Here is a 23,444-nt window from a genome sequence, read left to right on the forward strand (position 1 = left end):
GTGTGTGTGTGGTGAGGGCCAGTCATGTTGTGGTGGGTTTGTGTCTTTGGGTTGGACATGCATAGCAGGCCAGGGTGGAAGGGGGCGTGAGAGACCGCAGTTTAGGGCCAAGGAAAACCAAACACAGCTGTATACTGTATATACAGATGCACTGAAAGAGCCGTCAAAGTCTCTGCAGAAAAATCATATTTGACTTGGCATGGGCCGGTATCCGGTTTAAAGGTATACCGCGGTTTCAAAAACCACTATTATTTCCCGTCATACCGTTCTCAGGTATTGACGTTATCATACACGTTTATTAATGTTCGGAATATTCTATACTACTTTGTTAAAAAAATTAAAAGATTGTGTTTTACCCAGACATTTCAGAGCTGTAATCACAATGGCGTGTTACCCTGATCATACCATCAGAATATCCTACTGGCCCATGCCTATATTTGACGGGAGAGTTTTGAGAGGAGCGGCCTTTTCTCTGTCGCCGAATTTGAACTTGCTTCTCACCGCAATAACGTGAGCTCACCGCTTTCGTCCACGATATCATGCATTCGGCCTTTGCCCTGGGCCGGAGCCTGGAGGCGGAAGTTGAATTGCAGAGCGTCCAGGCACAATGTGGAGACAAAGGGCCCCCAGTAGTGGCTGTTGGGCAGGTCGGCTGCACGGTGTAGCACCCGGAGAACAAAATCCAACTCTAGTATCCCATGCAACCTCACATCCGTCTGCTCCACCAGGCCATTACTAAAAGGGGGTTTCCCACCCCAGAATTGCAGCAGCAGGGGCTCTCCACAGCAGACTTTGACCACAAACACCCCTCCCTCCGCAGAGCCCTCCAGGACCTTGATACGGAGGACACGTTGAATACCTGGCATTGCCATGGTGACGGCTTATTAAGCTTGTCAAGGACTGAGAAAGGTGAGCGGAATGGCAAGATTACACGGTGGTGTCCTTTTGTCACATGGTCCGATTTCTCCTTTCCCGTTTTCAAGCCTCTGGAAATTGTAGAGAAACGTTCTTATTACCGAGTAAAAGAGGATAAAAAAATATATATATTCAAAGGGTAGGTCATTAAGCAAAAAAGGAAATTCTGTCTCCCTGTAAATCCACTCCATTGGATTAAGCAGTGAATAGGGCTGTGGCACCTTATATGCTTCTCTTATGACACTCACTTTGCATGATGCTATGTGGGAATATTCATTTATTTTTTATCATATGCTATTTGGCTAAACTTCTTATTTGCATAGGCACCCAGTGACACTGTTTTATGGCTGACTCTGACAGTGTGTGGATGTATAACACACATATTCTATTTTTTTAATGGCTCAATTATTTTTTTTTATCTAGCAGCTACAGAAGCCCCACATTTCCCAGAATATACAAGGAACCTTTATCATTATCCCCCATGCTTTTTTTTAATTTTATTGTATTTTGTATGCGTGTTGTGAAGATGCAGATTCCAAAAATACTTATTAGAAATGCAGTGCACATTTTACTGGCCTTACTTGTCTTTAAAGAAAGGACGCCACTGAGCAAAGCCACGCTGTCCAAACACGGCCTCTCTGCCTTGTGTAAAATGATATTTGACGTATTGTTTGTTTGGGCTTAGTGTACAACACACAGAGCGGCCAACCCGTTTTGAAGAGCGCTGTTAAAAATATAGTAACAGCACAGAGGCTCATGCATATTTAATAGCTCAAATCCTCAGTTACATACTGCTACACAGGTCTGCACAGGTTATTATGCTTTAAGAGCTAAATGGCTTTGATCATTGAAGTGAAATCTACCGGGATGCATGTTACTGCAGTGCTTAGGCTGTTTGTTTAGTTTACACAGTATGCTTTATGGAGATTATACATATTTATTAACAGTTAGATCCAAGCGCCAGGCATCCTCTTAATTTGTTTCAGTGGTTTATGGTGTGCCCTTGTCACTCCTTATATGGAAAGGTACATAATGCAACCAGCGGTGAGGTCAGAACTATTTTGCATAAGGTTATTGGGAGCCCTTGAGTGACAGGCCGATTAACAGTCCACAGACAGGATGATAAAATGAGATCACACTTTAAAAGGTGATAACGCACAAATGACATTCGGTGACACCACACATGGACTGTATCCACTTCACGGCTTATTTGAATTGACAATGACAACGAGGTCACTGCATGATACTGTGATAAGTACATTAACTTGAGACAGAAGTGTTGACCATGTTAATGTATATCGCCACTGCATCATAATCCAGTTTTAGTTTAAGTTCCAAGTTGAGGCTGTTATTGGAAAGAACAGTGGTTTCTTTACGATTTCATCATTAGTCTTCAACATTTAGGTTCGGTGTGTAAGCATGCCAACCTTTGCTAGTTAGCACCAAACACATGGTACACCTGAATTTGATGGGAAAGTTATCAGATTGGCAGGTTCTTTGTCACTACAATAGTATTACAAAAGTATTTGACAAATTGTAATTTTGAACTGATGATGGTAGTTGAGAACTCGTGTGATGAATGAAGTTATTGCAATTTATTCTTAGGAGAACATAGATGTGTGCACCAAATGTCATGATAATCCATCCAATAGCTAAAATTGGTTAAAAAATTATAAACGTAGATAGAAAATAAATACTCAACTACAGATGGTAGGAAAAGTCAGGGGATCGGGAGGACTCATCCATTGGGGACCATAAATGGCTGCATGAGTTCTTGTGGGAAATCCACCCCGTAGTTGTTGTAATATTTCAGTATATGCACAGCTATGGGTTTCATGGGTCCGTACATCTGTCCACGACATTTAAACAGCCCTCCACCGAGATGTAAGCATTTGTTTATTCCACATAGATATTTTTCTTCTCAGCTTTCTTCCATATCAAGTAGCTGACTGCACTCCACAGCTGATCGATACATATCTTCACATGCTTCCCAGCTCCTCACTGTTGGGTTTCTTGTTGCAGTTTTTGTGCTTTTTTGGAAACCAGTCAAAAAGCTTTTTCCATTCCTAATCTTTAAGCTTCTCTATATCGTATATCTATATAGAAAGCGAGACATTTCACATCATTACATTTCCCTGATCTTTTTCTTTCACTGTTAAATACACAAATATTTCCATCCTTTACCTTCCACCTTCTGGGCCTGAACTTCTTTTGAATGATCTTTATTGATATTACCTCTCACTCCCTGCTTCTTCTATGTGGCTTTGTTTCCACACTATTTGCATGGTCTCGGAGGCCTTTCTGTGCCATTAACCTTCCTGCTTGAAATGTGTCAGCGCTGCCTCCATACCTCCTCCCTCCGCTCCAAACTCTGACACCGGATCATCGTCACTCCGCCCTCTGTCTGATTCGCTTACACACGCACGCACTCGCACACACATATCCTAGCCCCTCATCTTTCTCTCTCTTGTCTCCCGCTGTGTGAACCCTGGGCTGACAGGCTCCTGTAGGGGAGTATGGAGATTGCGAGGTTGGCGCCCGGGAAGGGAGCCGCTCTTAATCTGTTTCAAGGTGAAGCAGTTGAAGCAGGTTCGACAGGTGTAGAGGTTCATCAGGCTGTATGATCCCAGTGTGGGGCCTTTAGCTCCGTCTCCATATCTCTCTCTGTCTTTCTCTCTCTCTACTAAATAAGCAATGTTGCTTTTATAGTACATTGTTGAAAATGTACAACTTGTAAATTGTAAATAGCGGAAAAAAAGTTGAATCAGAACACCCTCCCCCCATATCTTTAGGATTTTAAACAATATGTACATATGATAACAAAAATAATACAAACATTATCGTACATAAGATAGTACACTTGAATTATTAACACATTGATAACACAATTTAAAAAATGGTGATACAAATGATTAAAAATAAAAAACAATAAAATTGATATTTTCATTGATGGATTGAAGATCTACATACTTTATGAAAACTAATAATCATTATATTAAAAAAACGGCGAGGCCTAGTTCTCTCTCCTTCTCTCTCTCTCTCTCTTCCTCTCTCCCCTGCTGCAGCTCCGTGCTGCCTATAAAGCCACAACATCTGTGGAGCGAGCTGTCTGGTATGCCTAGCAGATCCACTGACTCAGCAGCCGTATAACAACAACGCCGGGCGCGCTGCCTTTTTTTCCGCACAGCGGCAGCACTACTGAGAAATGGAATCCGGTTACATGGAAGGTCATCTTCACTCTCTTAATACTAGTTCTAAGAGACGACCTTGGGGGGTTTAAAAAGCGTGTTCAAGGTTTTGAGGTTGTCATGTTCTGCATTAACGCTCGCGGCTCCTTTGAGCGCCCCGCAGCTTAAGAAGCGTGTAAAAGCCATCAGTGCTCTTGTAATTATTGTTAACGGGTGGCAGAAAGGTCATGATAACTTATTAACATGTCATAATGAGGTCCCGGCTACATTTGACATCAATTATAAGCATCCTGCAGCCCTCCGTTGGGTCACCAGAGAAGCCGTGTTGTTTAAAGCAGCCTCTGTGTTTATACCCCGCAGGGACAGACACTGGTCCCAGTTTGCATGTTGCCTCCAGATGTTAGCGCTAACGACGACTACAACATGTGCTCCACTTTCAGGGAGCGATCCATTATTCTACTGTTTTTTTCTATCTTTCTTTCTAACTTTTTAGTTTTGCCTTCGTGCATATGCTGAAATATGCATCAGTTCCAAATGTCTTCTGCTCAAAGTATGTCCTGAAAATGAATGCATGTATATTGGAGAATCATTTACAACCCAACTATGCTCTTTGTGGAGACAGTACAAAGGCTTAAGAGTTGTGGAAAGGAGCACACCAGTTAAAACCGCATGTATTGTTAATGCAAACTTTAAGTTTCGTTTAATATCTTGACGAATGGACTTTTGTTGAAAAAACTAATTCATTCTTTTACAACATGCTGACTCAACAATCCAGACCGAACAAAGTCTTCTTTCATTCACGTCTCGCCGACCAAAAACTTTTGATTGTTTTACTTCTGGATTCATTCCCAATCTGCCCACGCTGTCTGAGTCACAATACCTCGCGCTGTGGCAGACCCCAAATAACCTCCCCGACTGTTTAAACCCCCCCCCCCCCCCAACACACACACAAACGCATACACGCACGCACACACTCACACCCTCTTTGTTCCGTAAAAAAAGTGTGATCTCCTAACAATCCCAGCCTCAATATACTGTTCTACTTTGCTTTTAATAAAAAAAAAAAAAAAGTTGCGAGTAGAAAGTCAATAAGCTTTTATTTATATATTAATTTTTTTTGCCTCTAAAAGATTTAGTGTCTTTGTGTGTTGCAGAGTACCAAGATGCCAGTCTGTCATCGTGGGTGAACAAGGAGCGTTTCCAAGGATACCTTCAGATCGATGGCTTTACACTATATGAGCTTGGAGAAACAGGTGACATATGCTTAAAAGTCTATCATACCTACATGTGTATCATGGGCTTTTTTGGTCCAAATAACATACATTTATATAGTGCTCATATTGTTATTGTTTTAGGACTGCAACTAACTATTATTTTCATTATGAATTTGTTTATTAGTTTACCAAGGTAATGTCCAATCACATAAGCAGGAAGGAAGAAATCCTTTGCGTTTTTTTGTTGTGATTGTATAAAATCACTTTCATTTTCTACTAGATCCATGGATCAACTAAATGATTATGATCAATAAAAAAAATTGAATAACAGAATGAGCATCATCAAATATATAATGTAAAACACCGCCACTGTACAAACTAAAACCCCCAATAATAAGCATCCCACCTGGAACATCAAATGTACCACGTTAATACTATAAAATGAAAAAATCAAACATTTGAGCTGTTCTTTGTAAAAGCTTATTGTGCATTGGGGATGTGATTGAAAAAAAAAATAACCCGTCCCTTCCCTCTCGATTGAGACCATGTTGCTCTACTTGCCCAAATATACACAAACACTTTCTTACCAGCAGGAAAATTAAGCTCACAAGTGAAACCCAACATTTCACTTGTGACTCTTAAAGGCAGTGAATTGATTCTGGGGGCAAATAAACGCTGTGCTTTCTAATAGTAGATGTAGCATTTTACCTCTTTATGTGCAGCTCACTGAGAGCAGTGATGCTCTATGGTTACAAATCCTCAATTGCTTACATTTGTAGCGGATATGTTTGTTTTTCGCAAATTTATCCCAACTTCAGTGCTTAGTATAAGTAGTTAACTTTACACAAAACAGACTCTGAAGCATCTTAATTGGATGAACACTGTGTGACTGATCAAAGAGGGCACCAACTGTGTAAGTTCAAATCCAATGTGTGAAAAAGAAATAAACAGCTGTTCTTTCTTATAGGAGCTACGAGGAACTTTTCAATATTTCTGAGTCTAATTTTTCATCTGATGATCAGAAATGACATGTAACCAAACGAGACCATCAGTGCAAATAATTCAATTTTTTATATTGTTTTTCTTAATGCCTTTGTCATGGGAAAGCTCACCCAGGAACAACAGCTGGCGTAGTAAAAACACTACTGCTTTTGTCCAAAGGGGTTGCAAGAATTAACAAAGTTCCTCGGAGCACCTTTTTTAAGGCTTTTTAATCAAGTTTCATGCTCTTGGGCTCATGGAGGGACATTTTATCATCACACACACGCTGACATGGTATGCTTTTATAACCAAATATAGATCTTTTGATGGGGCAAAACTTATATGGACACATAGGAGACAGAGGCAGAAATGATCAGTTGAGGAAAACAAAATCTATTTGACCGATTCACAGGCGAACAGTTTCCTTCGTTGTGGACAGGAACATGGGCAGTATAATTTGTCTGATTAACACATTACAACCACCCTTGTGTTAAAGTGAGACAACACTGTGTACTTTTAACAGCATCTTGAAGCCAAATATTGCGCAAATGCAAACCGAGGAAGAATGTCACTCCCACCAAAAGCTCATAAACGCATGCCACTTTAATGTAGCTTGTTCCTTTTCAGTGTTTCCCCTAGAATTTTTTTTAGGCCCGGTGGTAAGAGCTGATAAAGAGTATGCGCGCCACGTGCGTACCAAATTTCTAGAAGAAATTGACCAAAACGAAACCCATTTGGGATGAGCCTCTTTTGACAGCCCCGTTAAAAATGAGGGCATTGGGTTATACTTTCACATTCAGTATATTTGTACATGTGGTGTTTCTCACAGGATTTTTAGATCCTGCTGGGTGAGAATGGACTTTCTAGGGGAGTCTGGGGGCATCCCCCTGCAGAGGAAAACCTTATCCTTTTAAAGTTAAATGCATCAATCTGGTGCACTTTGAGAGGCGAAATCTGATTAATTCTGTGCTCTGTAAACAACTGTCATATGTCCTGCCTATAACTATTTTCTGTAATAATTTGGAGACACAAGCCATGTAAACTATTGAAGAAAAACACCTGGATTTCAATAAAAAACAATAAACAATAAGATCTAATATAGACAGGTCCTGTCTAGTACTCATTTCTGGAATAATCTGAATCACCTCACCTTGAAGCTTTTTTTTATGCAAATAGCCTTGTTGAAAATAAATGAATTAACATAGGCTACACATCATGATTAGCCTATCAACATGCGCTACATAAGGCAAATTCCCTATTCCGACCATTATATTTAATCTAGCCTATTTCTCAATTTAAAACAAAAATAAAGTAGGCTAGGCCTAGCATTGAAAATACAAAAAAATAAAGCTTGTACGCCTACTATGGTCTGCTGTTTTCAAGATAACTTAACAGCTAAAACAATAAATGTATTAATGTCCCCTGAAAATAAATGAATGCTTTTCTGAGAAGAATGCCAAAGGCAGTAGCAGTGAGGCACTTCTGTAAACTTACTGAAACGAGTGCATGCCGTTTTTTCAGCGCTGTCTCTGCTGTTGATACAGATTGGTTGTGTTGCCACGGCGACGTAACGATTTTAACTTTCTAAGTTTTGCTCAGCACTTTTTCCTGTTCAACGTCCCTGTTATTGAGTCCTTAAAGAGGACCTATGATACTTTTCAACTTTTATGACCTATAAACGTTGTTATAATGATTTATAGTCATGTTTAACCATACTAGAGTATCAAATAATTACCTACATGCATTTCGACGTATTCCCTGCTGACCGTCTGGGGTGGCTATGCAGAGCACTAAACACTATGGCAGCCGGTCGTGCCGAACTCGTTCAAATTTCCGGATTGTTTCTGTCACGCTCGGGTCGTTTCTGTCATGTTTCCATGTATGGTAATGCTGCCGCTCAGGCAAGCTCCGGCTGCATGCCCCCACCTTCCTGAAAATTTCCCGCTGCTGGAAGGAAGGTAACCAATCACAACGGAGTGGGGTTTGCAGCAGGTGGGGAGGGGCGGAGAAGCTCAAAGCAGTGTGTAGAGAGAGACTGCTGTGCTCGCTAGGGTAAGAGGAAAAGTGTCCCGAAAATCTACATAGTTTTTTGTGATGCGATTCGTGTCAGGTTGCTCTATAGCAGTTTTTAACAAGAAATGAAGACCAGAAAAGTAGTATAATAGGATCTCTTTAATATCTGCATAGAGCAGGCACTGGTTTTATTTTCGCCACTAGTTCAACGTTTGCTTGCTATGCTCCTGCTCATTGGCTTCCGTGTCAAAAAGTGCGCACCGAATGCACACGCGCATCGCGCCGCGCGCAGAACACATACACCCACACGCAGACACACAGATCAGATGATGGGATGATCAAACGAGAGGTTTTAAAGACAGGCACACACGAGGGGTAGACCGACAGTGCCGCGCAGACGCTCGCAAATGATTATTACGGAATCAATGAAAAGAAAAAAATAAACTTATTTTATTATTATCTTTTTTAAGTCAGGCTGCTGTTGGCCTGGCGGACCATTATACACATAGACACATTATGTCTATGTGTATAATGGTAGGGGAAACACTGATGCCGGGCCTGTCCACTGTATTTACATAACCTCAACCTTTTGCCACTTTTAACCACCAGGGGGCAGGCTGGTTCTCTCATCACAATCAACCAAGAGGGGTTTGTCTAGCCTCAAACCATACCAAATCTGAATAAGACACTATTTTTAAATTGTGTATAATTTTTTTTCTCAAGTCAACCTCTATGTCAATCCGTGGCATTTTTAGTTTTTCAAATGTCACCTCAAATAGCCCCTCAAGCCAGAAATTGACCACTTGTTTCCAGTTAAAAAGTAGTAGAAAAAGCCGCTTGTGTTTTATTAAGTGACGAATGAATCAAGCGCTCTCGGTGCCTTCTCTCTTTCTTTTCCCCCGTCGAGTGGTGATCTGTCTCCCTCCTTATCTGCCTGCCATTGTTTCCTCCAAACCTACCCTTTTTTTTCTCCTCCTTTTTTTTTTGTCAATTTCCGGATTGTGATTTGTAATCCCTGTGTTTCAACCTTCCAGGCAAATTGGTGGCAATTGCAATCATCGACGAGAAGGACCCCACAGAGGAGAGTGGCAGGTACAAAGAACGCTGAAAAAAAAAAAAAAAAGCCTGGGAGTTGTGTGTGTGTGTGCTTTTAAGTACACCGCCTTCAAATATAGATAAGACTTGTTTTTATTGTTTTAACTCTCCCCGCAAATTGCAAGCATCGACTAAAAATACAGACGCCAAAACTCATGTGGTACTTCACTCTCTTCTCATTTGCTTTTAGATTAAAGACCTTGATTCAGAGGGTGTCCAAGGAATACAGAGACCATTTTAACAGGTGAGGCACGGATAACCCGATGAGGTGAAAAAAACAAAAAAAAAAAAAGATGGGAATATCCAATTTCTACATTTATTCTAGGATGCTGCTGCAACCCACCCCCGGGAGACAACTGTCTGTTCACAAGCAAAAGTTTATGCCTTTGTCAGGGGCACGTCTGTTTTTGTTTCCGTCAAGGTTCAGTAGAAAGGTAATTATGGGAAATGTCAGCTTCCAAATATAGGTGTTCTTTTCAGCTGTCAGTCAAAAACTCAGCTCAGGTTTGGTATTAATGCATAATTGTGTGTTTTTCTTGCGGCTCCAAATTTTGCAATAACAAGCAAGAGATGGGGATGTTTATGTTAGCTAGCTGCCGCCTTGTTCAACCTGTTCTTTTTACTGCAGAGGAGCCAATTAAACAGGACCGGGAATAGAAAAAAAAAAGATATGCATTCGAAATGTATAATTTTATCTCTGTATTATTATTGTTATTTCTCGCTGTGTGTGGACGGAAAGAAAGATGGTGGAAAACAGTGGGATGATGCAAAAACAAGGACACTGGAATGTTAAACACACACACTCACACATGTAAAACACAGCAGTTAGCGAGGTCATCCTTCATGCTGTAGGACCAAGGTGAAAGCAGACATGTGCTCGGCTCAAGTGCCTTCACTTCAGATCAGCTCGAAGGTCGGCTGTTGTGTAGATAAAGTGTCCCTGCGTTCCAAATCATATACGTTTTCTTTTAAGCATACTTAATCATGCTAGTTCGCATCATATAATTGGCGGATAAGAACATCAGGGAATTTTTTTGCTTACTACATTTAACATGGATGTGTTGGGAGATCCTAAATCTTTTTCTAGCATACTACACAGTGTTGAAGTATGGCTATTGGAACACAGTGCATACCTCTGATCACTCCCCAGTGGTGCGAAAAAACAAGAGACAAACAAAGATGTCTCATTTTATCGTAATGTCGTTCCATCATCGACCGTGTTGCCTCGTCGGATAGATATCTGCCTTTTTGAATAAAGAGGTGCGTCTCCGAATGGACCACAGATCAAAGTGTTTCTCCCTCGCCAGGCATTCCCATTAGGGCTGATTGAATTACACAGATCCCTATCATCAATTAGACTACTATCCGCCAAACTAGCATGTGCTCTTTTTTATTCATTTATCTGTAAGACTTTTAAGTTTGAGACTCCCCGCCAAGATCAGAGAAACCTGCAGCGTTCTGACACACCTAAACGGTACTTGTAATCACGCGGCTCGAGTGTCGCTGCCTCCGAGGGGTGGGGCTTAGGGGGGGTTGGGGACTTGGGTGCGTCTGGATGTGTGTGGGGGGGGCACACAGGGTCAATGGATAGCAGGTGATGACTGACATTCGAATGAGCTGAGGCAGTTTGATATAGGTCGTGGTTTTCAGCTCACCCAGCATTTGTAGCCCCTTGGACAGAAGTGTGTGTGTGTGTGTGTGTGTGCCTTTGCGTGTGTGTGGCTGGCAGGAGGGGATAAAAAGGCAGATGCCTACTTCATGTGCGCAAATTGCACTTGTTGGAAAGTCCGATTTCGTCAGTCAGTCAGTGGGTGTGTATTGGGTTTAAATTCTGCACCAGTCATTATTGTCTTGGCTTTCATGTGCCAGTTGCTGCACAGACGGTCGGTGCAGCAGCGACTAGACATGAAGCCTTGTCAAAAAAAAAGAGCCCCTTCACACAGGGAAACCTTTTGATCCGTGACACTCCGTCCATAACTGGTGCTGGACTTTGTAGTTTTCTGAGGGTACTTAGCAGTTGAAAGGGGAACAGATGTTTGAGCGACACTTCAAACATTTCCGAAACACTTTAGGAGCCTCCGAAAGCTGCGCTAATCAATAATTCAATGTTTACAATTGATTGACGAGATGTGATGGATGTACAAACTAATCGAGCCATCTAAGTCATTTGAAAGGTGCTTAAATCGCATTAAAACATTTAAGGTTGATATTTAATATTGTGCTGATCTTTGATTTAAATCTTATCCAGACTCCTGTGAGGGTGTTTCTTTCCCATACCTTAGTGTTGTCAACACTTCTAAGAACTGAGACGTAAAGCCTGCTGATGACGAGGGGTGACTCAATCTTCCTTCTGGAATATTCTTATCTATTATAAGCCATCTGAATTAATATGGCAAAGGATATACATTCCATTCACGCCCAGAGTATTCATTTTCTTCTAAAACACTCTCGTTCTCATTAGAAACACATGACATTACTGATAACATCAATAAATATATGGCCTCATTTACAACACATTTGCAAGTTAAACAAATGACTCAGACGCTTCAGTTCCAGAGGGAGCATTTAAGTGCGTAGCCAAAAAAAAAAAACTGTTCCAGAGAATCTGAGATTGTTTGCCAGGAACAATTATTGCACACTCTTGCCCTCCGATTGCCCCATGTCTCCTCACAAGTTTCTCAGTTAGTTTACTCCACCCTCCCCATTCCCCTGTCTCGGTCGGTCTGGCCAGGAAGTGTCAGCGGGATTGGATGGATGGACATACCCGGGGAAACAGACCTGTAAATATTTATAGAGTATTAATAGCAAAGTGCAAAAAAAAACTCCAAAAGGGTTTTTTTCACTTCCACATCACACTCTGTTTGCCTCGATCCTGATAGTCCCCCCCCCCAATCCCCCCACCCCCCTCTGTCGGTCTTCTTGGACATGTACGGATGTCTGATCCATAACTCAGCGTGCGGCAGCTTTTCAGAGCAAAGGGCACACCACTGACTTTTTAATGAGCTTCATTCCCCGGTCTGAGCCCAACACTTATCAGTCGGCGAGATTATCACCAAACGTAGAATGATTTTTATATTGCGTCCACTGGATTTATTATTGGAGTTCGGTCTCTTCATCACCATGCCATTTATTTAAGCGAAGGCAGTACCGCGTGTAGCTCCCAGGGGACAGAACGTGCTAGATGTCGCCGTGATTCAATATGAATATAATATATATATGTAAAGGCCCCCCCCCCCCAAATAATCAGTCATTCAGTGGAAGTCACCAGCTTTTCCCCTGGACTTGTGCAACCCACCACCCCCTCTCTATTTCTCTCCCCAGTCTACCCACAATGCACTCTGCTCACACATAGTGCGGCACAATGAGAGACAAATCGAATTCCTCCTGCTGCCTTATCGTTGAGATAAATCACCTGAGTCTTTTCTGTGGCGGATATGATGATGGAGTTTTGGGAATTTAAATATATATATATATATATATATATATATAAATATATATATATATATATATATATTTAAATTGTCAGTGTAGAATAAGATGTGTGTGTGTATATATATATATATATATATATATATATATATATATATATATATATATATATATATATATATATATATACATATACACACACACACATACATCTTTTTCTACACTGACAAAAGTGATCCCAGACTGTAACGAAAACATGCATTTCCATTCAGTGCATTTTCATTTTTTGGCTGCCATTGTGCAGAAAACTTGCTAGTACCATTTTATTAAATTTTTTTGCTATAGTGTTGGTGTAAAACTGTGTTGTACATTGTTTTTCCGATGCACTGTTTCGATTTCTAACGCCGCCCCATTTGTCTTTGCATCCTCCAGAGATTTCCAGTTCGGACACATGGACGGGAACGACTACATTAACAGCCTCATTATGGGGTGAGTGCTTTACCTCTCTTCTCCTTCTCATGTTATCCTCCTCCTTCCTCTACCTTCGCATTATCTCCTGTCTTCTCTACTCAGCCCAGGTTTGGACTGACTGACTGGTAATGCCATTTAAAGATGCTCTCTCTTGTGGAGAAGTCAATTACACAGACGGGACTGTAATTTCTTTTCTTTTCTTGGCAATTTTAACCCCCCGGCCCTCCGCCCCCCCTATTCCACTGTTACCGCACACACACGTACACACACAGACACGCACACAAAGCTCCTGCAAATCTGGAAAGTAAGAGGAGTTCTATGAGAAATGTACGGATAAGGTCGCACATGGATTATATCTATAGCGGCTGTGTGTTTTTAATAGCTTGTCAAAGAGCAACGCTAATGATACAGAGAATCCCCCAGTGCTGCAGCAGCTTTGGTTGGTGGAGGCCCCTGCAAATGACATCGCACACTTTTAATTAGAAACAACCCTGCTAGTGTAACAGGGTTGTAGCAGTCTGTTTTGTATCTACCAATGTACAGTATCTAATTCTGCGTCTTTGTATCATGTTGTATGTGTATGTTTTGTGTGAGGACGTTGTTTATACTTTGAGCATGTTATATTGAGATTATAGCAGACATGATCTCTCCCTAAGTCCTCTGTAATTAAAAAGTGCGTCAGTGAATACAGTAGATGTCATGTTAGAAATATGACTCCATTCATTCAACCAGCAGGCTCCAGTTGCATGGCAAAACATTTTGACAGGCCGGTGTTTTTTTTCATTTAAGGATAAAAGGCGGGTGATTAGCCCTCCTCATTTTGTCCGAGCGCATACAATATGTATTTCTGCGGGTTTAACAGAGACCGTATTCGGCCGCCGTAGCCCACAGGATTAATTGCCCTCCTTTGAGGAATGAAATCCTGGCCTGTCAATGTCCACTAATTCTCTCCCATAGGAAAGCCATGGGAATAAATCTGATGGCTTTTTATCCCTCTCCCTGTCATCGCGGCGATTACTGCGTGCTGGCTGCGGTCTTGTCTGGCGTAAAGGCTGCCCCCTGATTTCACTAGAGGCACATAGGCAAACCCTCTTGAATACACACAGACATGCACACAGACACGCATACACACTCTTACTACACGAGCACTACTCTAAGCCCGAGGCTGTCTTTGCCTCCGAGTTCAAAGTTCCCTTTTATTTGTGAAACGCACAATTACTGAAGCATTCGTCGGCAATGGAATTCTTAGTTCTCCAGCTCTCTGCTGCTCTTGCTTTACAGAATGTATATAAAAAAATCACTTGAGTGGGGAAAAGAGAATCTTAAACATAAGGCATAAAGCTTGAAAAATATGGCAGCCATCCACAGCACCTCTGTTTAAATATAGGATTATTGCTAACCCTTTATATGGTATGAGCTGTGAAAAGCGTAAGAGATGTGAAGTGACTGAGAAGTGTGTGTGTGTGTGTGTGTGTGTGTGTGTGTGTGTGTGTGTGTGACGGGAATACCCGTAATCATAGATTATAGAAGGTTATAGGACTGGAAAGATTATTTTGTTGCTGTTCTAAAGAGGGATTTTGAGAATATGGTGTTCAGTATGGAGTCTCAGCTCACACACGTATGGAGGCGATTTCCCTTTTCTTCCATGATTCCATTTTTAGGTTTTCCATGTTGTATATCCTAAAAATACCACAATATTCTAAGTGGGTGGCAAAGTGGTTAAAACCAATTGTCATCCATGTTTTGTGTCCCCATTCATCCAGAATGTATGTATGTCTCTTGGATACACTGATAGATATTATCACAGTTTACAGTGAGGTTTATTTTTCTTAACCACAGTTCTCTTGCAATAGTTAAAGCTCAGAAAATGCCCCGGTAACAGAAAGTGAAGAGAAAACTTGAGGAAAACGAACTAATGAACTGCTGATAATGAGCCACAGGGAAGTGAGTAAAAACAACCCCAACAACACCACCTAAAAAACCAAATGGGTAAACAGACTGTTTTCAGTGAATGGTATTTTCCATCTTTTCCACTTCCAGTATTTTGTTTACTTGCTGCATGTCAGATGTGAAGATGGGTGCCATGCATTATATATGGCCCTGCTATCCACTTTCTCATGTAACAATAGGAAAGCAAAGCAAAGAAAGTGCACTTACCTAAATGTGAATGTTCCTTCTAATAATTCAAATACACATGGATTCTATTCCTATGTGTTTTAAAAAAAATTATGATGATAATTGTAATTAGGCCTAATTATATGGCAGCAGTTCCTGGCAGCAGAACGGAAATGACCCAAATGTTTGCTTTGCGTCGGTGCTAATGCTGCAGTACAGTGAATGACCTGTCATTATGGGCGGCAAACCCCCAGCAGTCTCCACACGCAGAGGTGAATAGGCTAATCCATATTTATTTTAAATGGAGGCCATCTGTTGGAGTAGGCTGGATGTCGGATGGAAAAGGCACTCCTTGTGTGTGTGTGTGTGTGTGTGTGTGTGTGTGTGTGTGTGTGTGTGTGTGTGTGTGTGTGTGTGTGTGTGTGTGTGTGTGTGTGTGTGTGTGTGTGTGTGTGTGTGTGTGTGTGTGTGTGTGTGTGTGTGTGTGTGTGTGTGTGTGTGTGTGTGTGTGTGTGTGTGTGTGTGTGTGTGTGTGTGTGTGTGTGTGTGTGTGTGTGTGTGTGTGATGGCAAATCTCAGCTGGACCGAGTGTGTGAGGCCTTGATGACTCTGCATGGGCCGTGTGTGTTTGCACTGATTTCAGCTGGGTGGTAGAATAGGACAGTGATGGATATGTGTGCGCGTGTGTGAAATTTGTTGCCGGGTTGAGCAACACCGCGGGCATGCAAGGTGGCAGGGCCGTTGTGTGTGTGTGTGTGTGTGTGTGTGTGTGTGTCCAAGCGCTAGGATCCCTTATCTAAGCCAGGGGTTTGGTGGTGTTGTGCGAGATGTGTGAAAGAGGGATTTCTTGTTTGTGTGACCTTGTTCGTTATCTCACTGAGCTTAGTAATACCTCTGCTGATTTGTCGGGGAAGAAAAAATAGGCCTGAGATCATACAGTGTGCACGCCTCTGTTTCCTCTGGTTGCAACATCAACAGACCTACCGGACTTCTCTGTGTACGGTTTGTTTATTAATTAGCAATAGAGGCAGAGTTGCTCCCTTACTGGACTCCCCGCAATTTCACTTGTCAGCTGTGATTTGTGAAGGTCTCTTTAACTGTGACCAGCACGGGCCCATAAAGCCTCTCGGTTGCCACACTGTTTGCATAAAAGATGGAAGAAATGGAACTAGGCCAGGCTGCATCTCCAGACAACAACAAAAAAACTTCCCTTTTGTAAGAACGCCCGTGGGAAAAGTTAAAGTTGCTAGGATTACAAAGGAGTTTTGTTTAACTCACTTTTGGATTCTTTGTGTTGCAATTTGTTCTTTTAAGAAATCACGATTTGTTCCCTTTTCTAATGATGCTTTTTGAAGATCGGCGTCTCAGTCTAAAGAAGATTTAAAAAGTTGTTTTTCTAATTCTTTATTTCCTCAGTGAGGTGTCGGTGCCCTCCGTGGTCATCCTCAACACATCCAATGAGCAGTACTTCCTGTCCGGCGAGCCCATTGAGACCATGGAGCAGCTGGTCCAATTCATCAACAGTGTTTTGAACGGCTCTGCACAGGTTAGGCAAATCCTTTCCTTTTCCTCTTCCCTCTTCCTCTCCTGCCTCCTGTTTATACATTCAGCTGAGTGACCCGACGACCCCCCCCCCCCCTCCATTACATTAGTCTGTCTCTTGATATTTTTACACACACACACACACACACACACACACACACACACACACACACACACACACACACACACACACACACACTTTCCCTTGGTTTTGTACCATTGTAATCGCACCAGCAGAGCCGGCCCGAGAAATAAGCGAACTAAGCGGTCGCTTAGGGCCCCCGACCGCCAGGGGGGCCCCTTCAAAAAAAAAAAAAATGTTTAAGTTTGTGTGTTTGATATTAACATCATATTATGCAAATGTGAGTTATCATACAAGAAAAGGAATAAAATGTTTTGGTCTAGATAATTAATAGCCTACAAATGTAATCAGTTCATCTGGGAGGCAATCCGAAATTATCTGATCATGTCACGTTCACATCCATGCACAGTGTGTATTGAGTTTATTTAAAAACAATTGGAAATGGGGCTGCCCTCAGTTGCCTATGCACTGTGTATAGTCTATAGCCTATTTCAGCCTCATCTGTGGAAAAAAAGATACAGTAGCTGGACAACAGAGTTCTTCTGCTTCGTTCCTCTCACTGCATTTAAATGCATTCATTATATTACAGAGAAATATGTCCCGTAAAAGAAAAAGAGCTCCAAGCCCAACCCAGAGGACCCTCCATTATATTTTATATTAATATTTTTTATTCATCTGACCCAGTGTCTCCAAATTATTTGTTCACACAATTTCTCAGATTTAGCCTCTTAATTTTCCTCTCAAAGTGCACCAGATTCATAGCCTGGCATTCCCAGACCTGCCACTAGGCGCTGGCAAATTAAATTTGCTGCGCCTGTTGGTCTGTACACACTCCGTTGAAGCTTTATCAAGAAGACCAGAAATCTGGGCTCACGTGTCAATTGGTTCTATCTAATATGGGCGCGCCAGACCCCTTTATATGGTACTCTGGGGAGGACGTAACCGGATGACGACAGTGACGTGCATGCGACGTCGAAGCCGTGATAGTAAACATCAAAGATGGCTGCGGATATGTTGTGTGAGTTTGAGACTGCTTTGGCCTCGACCCTTAACGATGTGGAAGACGGCACTCAAATCTTTCATTAGCAAGTAAGTGGAATGTTCTGTTTTGCCGACCGACAACGGCAAACGTTTAATTTAACAGTTTAACAGCTGTTCGCTAAACGAACGGGGCTTACGTCACCTTGTGCATCGCTCTGATTGGTTGTAGTGCTATCCAACTGCGTGCAGTGGCATTTGAAATGCACGAGTAGGAGCCGCCCCTTGAGTTGGAAATTACTATTGATCGTGGCCAGACCCTCTATCGTTCAAGATATCAGGGTATGGATTTCCAGGCTACCAGATTCATGCATTTCACTTTAAAAAGGTTAAAAAATTCTCCCGGGGGGACCCCCTAGCAGGGTCTGAATCTTGGCTGTCTAATATTTTCGCACAGCTGCACAGTGGAGGCACTAGCGGAACACACTGGGTGTGTGAATGATATTTAACAAAGATCTATAGTTTCAGCAGCGCTAACATTGGAGAGGGGCCCCCTAATCATATTTTGCTTAGGGCCCCCTGAAGGCTTGGGCCGGCTCTGCACACCAGTACCCTTCATTAATCAGTCATGTTGCACTGCATATTAAGCCCTCCCTGCAAAAATATTTCCATGAGATGAGGTATTTTCCGCAATCCCCTTTTGCATGTTTAGATTCCACATTATTGTCCTCTGTGAATAGATTATCTACAATAATACCGTCCTCCATGTCGAGCGCTGAAATTACTACATGAATCTGTATTATAGTGTGGACAATAATCTCCAAAAGATATGTCGCCGCTCTCCCATACACAACACTAAACTCACCACATGTGTGAAACTATAAGCAGAGCAGACAGAGGTCATCTCCCAAGAATATTCTGGGCTATTTTTTCTTGGTTTAAAAAAAAAACAATCCTCCTCCCACACAATTTTACAGTAACAGAAACCTCCATGTTTCTGAAGTCCAGTTCAAGCCAAAGGCCGGACAATTGTAGCCCCTTCACATCACACTTTTAACGTCTACCATTAGGTTTACAATAATCATGTAGAAATATACAGGATAATGTGAAATGAAATGTAAAGGCATTCAATTGCATTTAAAGCAATTATGCAAAGGGTGTAGACAAGTAACATTAGCTGTTAGATATCAAGGTTGTTCTTTTTTTCTCTTGGGGAATATAGAGTTATATTTTTTTCCCCCATGCATGTCTAATAAAATGCCTGAAATGTAAAGTATTTTTCATGAAAAGCATTGAGCTACACAGATGGTGTGTTTAGCCTTGCATGAGGCATGCAGCCGGAGGAGGACAGAGTTGACAGGCTGTGGCTTCTCTCGAGGAAGTTTTTTTTAGGGAATATATACTCAATAGTATATTCCCCAACTCACTGCTCTTATGTTACAGGGTCTGGCATCATTTTTTAACTCCCCTGTCATTTGCGCCTTTGCAATTAAAGGTGCACTACTTAACTTTTTGTGTGTCAGAGAAGTGAACATTTTCGAAGGTATATTCCTATGACTGAATAAACAAAGTTTCTTCACAGGGAAATTGGATCCCTGGAACACTGTTTGAAGTTAGAAAGCTACCCTTTAAAGTTACTGTTTGACTGTTGTTTTTTGCAGCAGCAGGCCCCACAGTTTTGTTCACAAACATATTGTAGTCTCATGTTTGGTTCTAGGTGCCTCAAAATAATTTAGTTTTGATTTATTATTATATAATACTAAGAATTACATAAACTAACAAAATATATTTTCAAACTAACTGCAGCCTCCACAAATGTAAAATCCCTCTTCCCTGAAACTGCATAGTGCACCTTTTATGAAAGAACAACATGCAATAGTAATTGTTGTAAAAACTTACCAAACTACTTATGCAGTCCTCACAGAACATAAACAAAGTCTGTGCGACAGCTGTTTCCACATAAATCATCTCCTGCCCACCTTCAGCGCCTTCACAGAAGTCCTGCTTAGTCATTAATTGGCCATCTCGAGGAATTGGCGCGGCGACAGATCACTCATTGGCTACCCAGGTGCTGCTGCCAAAAGAATTAAGGGTTGGACAGTAAACAAACGAGAGAGGGGGACATCAGATCATTTTGTGTAGAGAAGCAGTTAATGAGGGCACATTTTCAACGTCTGGGATGTTCTCACCATATGACTGGATACCTGGGACTTAGATATTTCTCTGTGTACTGCATTAGTAGTTTGAGATGTCTGTATTATTGACACATATTATTGATTGATAGTTGATTTCTTATAAAATGATGATCCCGAAGAATTTCATCAAATTGTACACGCCAAATATAACCATTCATATGAGTATAAGGATGTGATTGGGACTGACTGCGTTATATGATGTGTCTCCCTGCAGGCGTACGGAGGTGATGGCATTATTCAGAGGATCAAACGCGTGGCCTTTGATGCCAGATCCACCATAATGGTAAGTATGTGAGAGATCATTCTAGCCTGCTGCATGTTCACACTCCGAGAATAATTCCTAAGTGCAATTTTGCCGCAGTTCAACATGCTCAGAAAGCATTGTAATAGCCATACAAATATATTGATTTGTATGGATTTGTGAAGCTTTAAGGGCCATTGATTTTTTTTTCAGGCTAATTCTATTATTTTGTGTGTTTTTTTTTTTTTTGTTGTTATTACTAAAATGACCTGCTTATCCACCTGATATAACTCTTTAGTGGCCGGGGTCTTTTTTTTACTTCTACAAACAAACAATCCATAATTCTAATACAACTGAACCCGTTGCGCTTGTTGATATGCCTCACACCGTGCCTCACCTTGACTGTGTTTGCCAGTTTAGGGTAAATACTGTATGTATGCAACCTTCGGCAAGTTCAGGCAATCTGTAAAAACAAATGCCCGAGTGCCCAGCTCTTCCCTTGTGGGAGAGTAAACAGCATACAGAGGACAACACTGGGCGTACGACGGAGAATATGCAATGTAGGCTGTAGACACTGTACATGGGAAAAGAGAGAGAGGTCAGGAGGCTGAAACTTGCTTCTCCTACCACTTTTACTCTAAAGTAGTCGGCTCTTGTGGGAGAACTTGTGTTTATTCAACCACGGGTGTGATCTGAATGTAAATACAGCTGTGTTGTAATGCTCCATAGTTGGCCCGTGTTGTACTGTAACCGCGGTTAAATCTGAACACTAAACTTAACTGTGTCCTTAAACGGTTGTAGAGAACTCTATAAAAGGAAATTTGCAGATTACATGGTGAAAGAAGCGAACATAGAAGGGGTGGAGACTTCTCAGACTTAACCTTCAGGAGGGATATTTTTAAATTGAGGTTTTTCAATAATTTGCATTTAGCAAAAAAAAAAAAGTAAGAATTCATGTGTGAAGCGCTCGTCTAAAACCTCTAAGAGAAAATATAAATGCTGTTCACTTACTGTTCTACTAAATCTAGCGGGCTACAAGCAACGCCAAGGCTAGTCTTGCTCAAAGTGACATAAGATATGGCAGCCACCTTCACCTTATTTCTGCCCGAAGAGCCTACAGTCTAAATGCACTTCTGACAGGTGCATGAGGAAATAGCCACATTAGCCCCAATGACTCATAGCCAGCTGTGTTAGCATAGCATACCCATCTTTACCTCGTCTATAGCATCACACAGCACCTGCAATTACCATCCCTCTTTTGAAGCAGCGGTGAAGACCGGAGGGTATGTGAATATTTCTCCTCCTCTCAGCTCACTGGCTGACAGAAGTGGTGACTGAGTGCTCCCTGCTAGGTACATTGTCTCTGCTGTATCCGGCTATATTAAGGGCAAATGACTCATTCGTCACCGAGATCGTTTAAAAGAAGGAACTTGCAAAGTTGTCCTTCAGTGACTCGGGCGTAGTTGTGCCCGCAAGGGATGAGGTATAGTGCTTGGCTGGGACCAAATAGTACACTTGAAAAAAAAGTCTAATTTTATATGTGAATCGAAGCAAACAAATGCGAAACAAATAGTTGTCTTTTTTCGTCTAAATGATCACACCCATTTACCAAGAATGGTAAAGGTCTGTCACTAAATGATATATGAGTCTGCAGTCTTCAGTTAGTAAATAAATAGAAAAGAAAGTCTAGAAAAGTAAAGTTAAAGATGTTGTTGGTGTGCATGCGACCTTTGCACACATGTCGGTACAGTAGGTGTTTGAGTTTGCGGTTGTGCTCATCGGGGAGCCCATTATAGGCCAGCAAGACGTGCGCGCGCGTGTGCGCGTGCGTGTGCGTGTGTGTGTGTGTGAAAGGGTACAAGTCCCAAATACGGCCATGCGTATAAAACAAAGAGCAAACAAACAAACAGGACAGACAAGACGAGATGGGATACAAACAGTATCCCATAATACAGACATCCTAAAATTGCACGTCAGATATTTAATTATTCCTAAAATATTAAGGCCTGCCCGACAAATGATTTGTGACCTGCCTTCTAAACGCGCTCGTTGAAGCCTAATGGCGTAATGCAAATGAATGAATAAATTAATGAATAAAAAAACTGTAGCTAAAAACATAAAAGCCCTGCCTGTGATCCCCCCTTGCAAACATTTTTGGATCTGCCTCTCTCTAAATGGGATTTTGAATTCACTCTACCTAATGGCTTCTAGGCCCTTTGCTTTAGTAAACACTGGCTGTTGAGAGAGCTGTAACCCTTTTATTAAACTGCCGGATAATCACTCCACATCAGTGCTGTGCTGTATTGTAGGAGCACAGAGAGAAATGTAAAAAAAAAAGAGATGAATAGCTGGTTGGTTATTGTGTGAATTTGAGTTATGAATTGAGGGCTGGATTAACCCATTAGGTTGCTCGAGGCAAAAAAAAGAGCTTCTGGCCCCCATGGAACTCCTGTCTTCTTACTTTCTCTAAATGTGTTCATGCAGCCTTTTGCCAATGATGAACAGCACAAATGGCAGGCTACACATGGTACTATTGTTTGCCCCTAGCCCCACATCCTAACCAGTACTGAAACTACACTCTACTCCAGTTTGTAGTAGCTTGTTACTCAGAGTGAATTACCGGCATGTTTCACGCCATACATTCAGCACAACATCAATTCAATATGAGCTTATATCGGTTTGGATGATTGGGGGGGTGATGGGGGGGGGGGGGTTGACTTGTTATATCATTAATTTCAAAAGAAGCTGCTGTTGTGTAGTGTGCTGATCAAAGCCGCTTTTAGAGCTACCTGTGCGTCTCTAAATTGATTGACGTGTACTGTACACAGCGACCTCATCCACGCTTGTCACCATTTTTCCTTTGCTGTTTTTCACTCATGTTGCTAAATTGGCTCATTATAGTTTTTTGTAGGAAGATAATGTACCCATAGATTTGATTGGTCCAATTGTTTCTCAAGCTATTTGAAACAGCTGTCAATGACACTA

General features: G+C 41.6%; 1 protein-coding gene across 1 annotated transcript in view; it reads left to right on the top strand.

The window, feature by feature from the left end:
• The window catches only part of tmx3b (thioredoxin related transmembrane protein 3b), a gene marked incomplete at its 5' end in the record, with an annotated part of 38,427 nt that overhangs the window by 9,510 nt on the left and 5,473 nt on the right, over positions 1 to 23,444 (top strand). Inside the window, 6 exons of the mRNA XM_080050616.1 lie at positions 5,258 to 5,356; positions 9,346 to 9,403; positions 9,597 to 9,650; positions 13,268 to 13,324; positions 16,838 to 16,967; positions 20,433 to 20,501. Of these exons, the coding sequence (XP_079906742.1) occupies positions 5,258 to 5,356; positions 9,346 to 9,403; positions 9,597 to 9,650; positions 13,268 to 13,324; positions 16,838 to 16,967; positions 20,433 to 20,501 (467 nt within the window). The remainder of the gene's footprint in view (positions 1 to 5,257; positions 5,357 to 9,345; positions 9,404 to 9,596; positions 9,651 to 13,267; positions 13,325 to 16,837; positions 16,968 to 20,432; positions 20,502 to 23,444) is intronic.

This window comes from Ammodytes marinus (genome assembly GCF_949987685.1).
Source record: "Ammodytes marinus genome assembly, chromosome: 21".
Classification (NCBI taxonomy): Eukaryota; Metazoa; Chordata; class Actinopteri; order Uranoscopiformes; family Ammodytidae; genus Ammodytes; species Ammodytes marinus.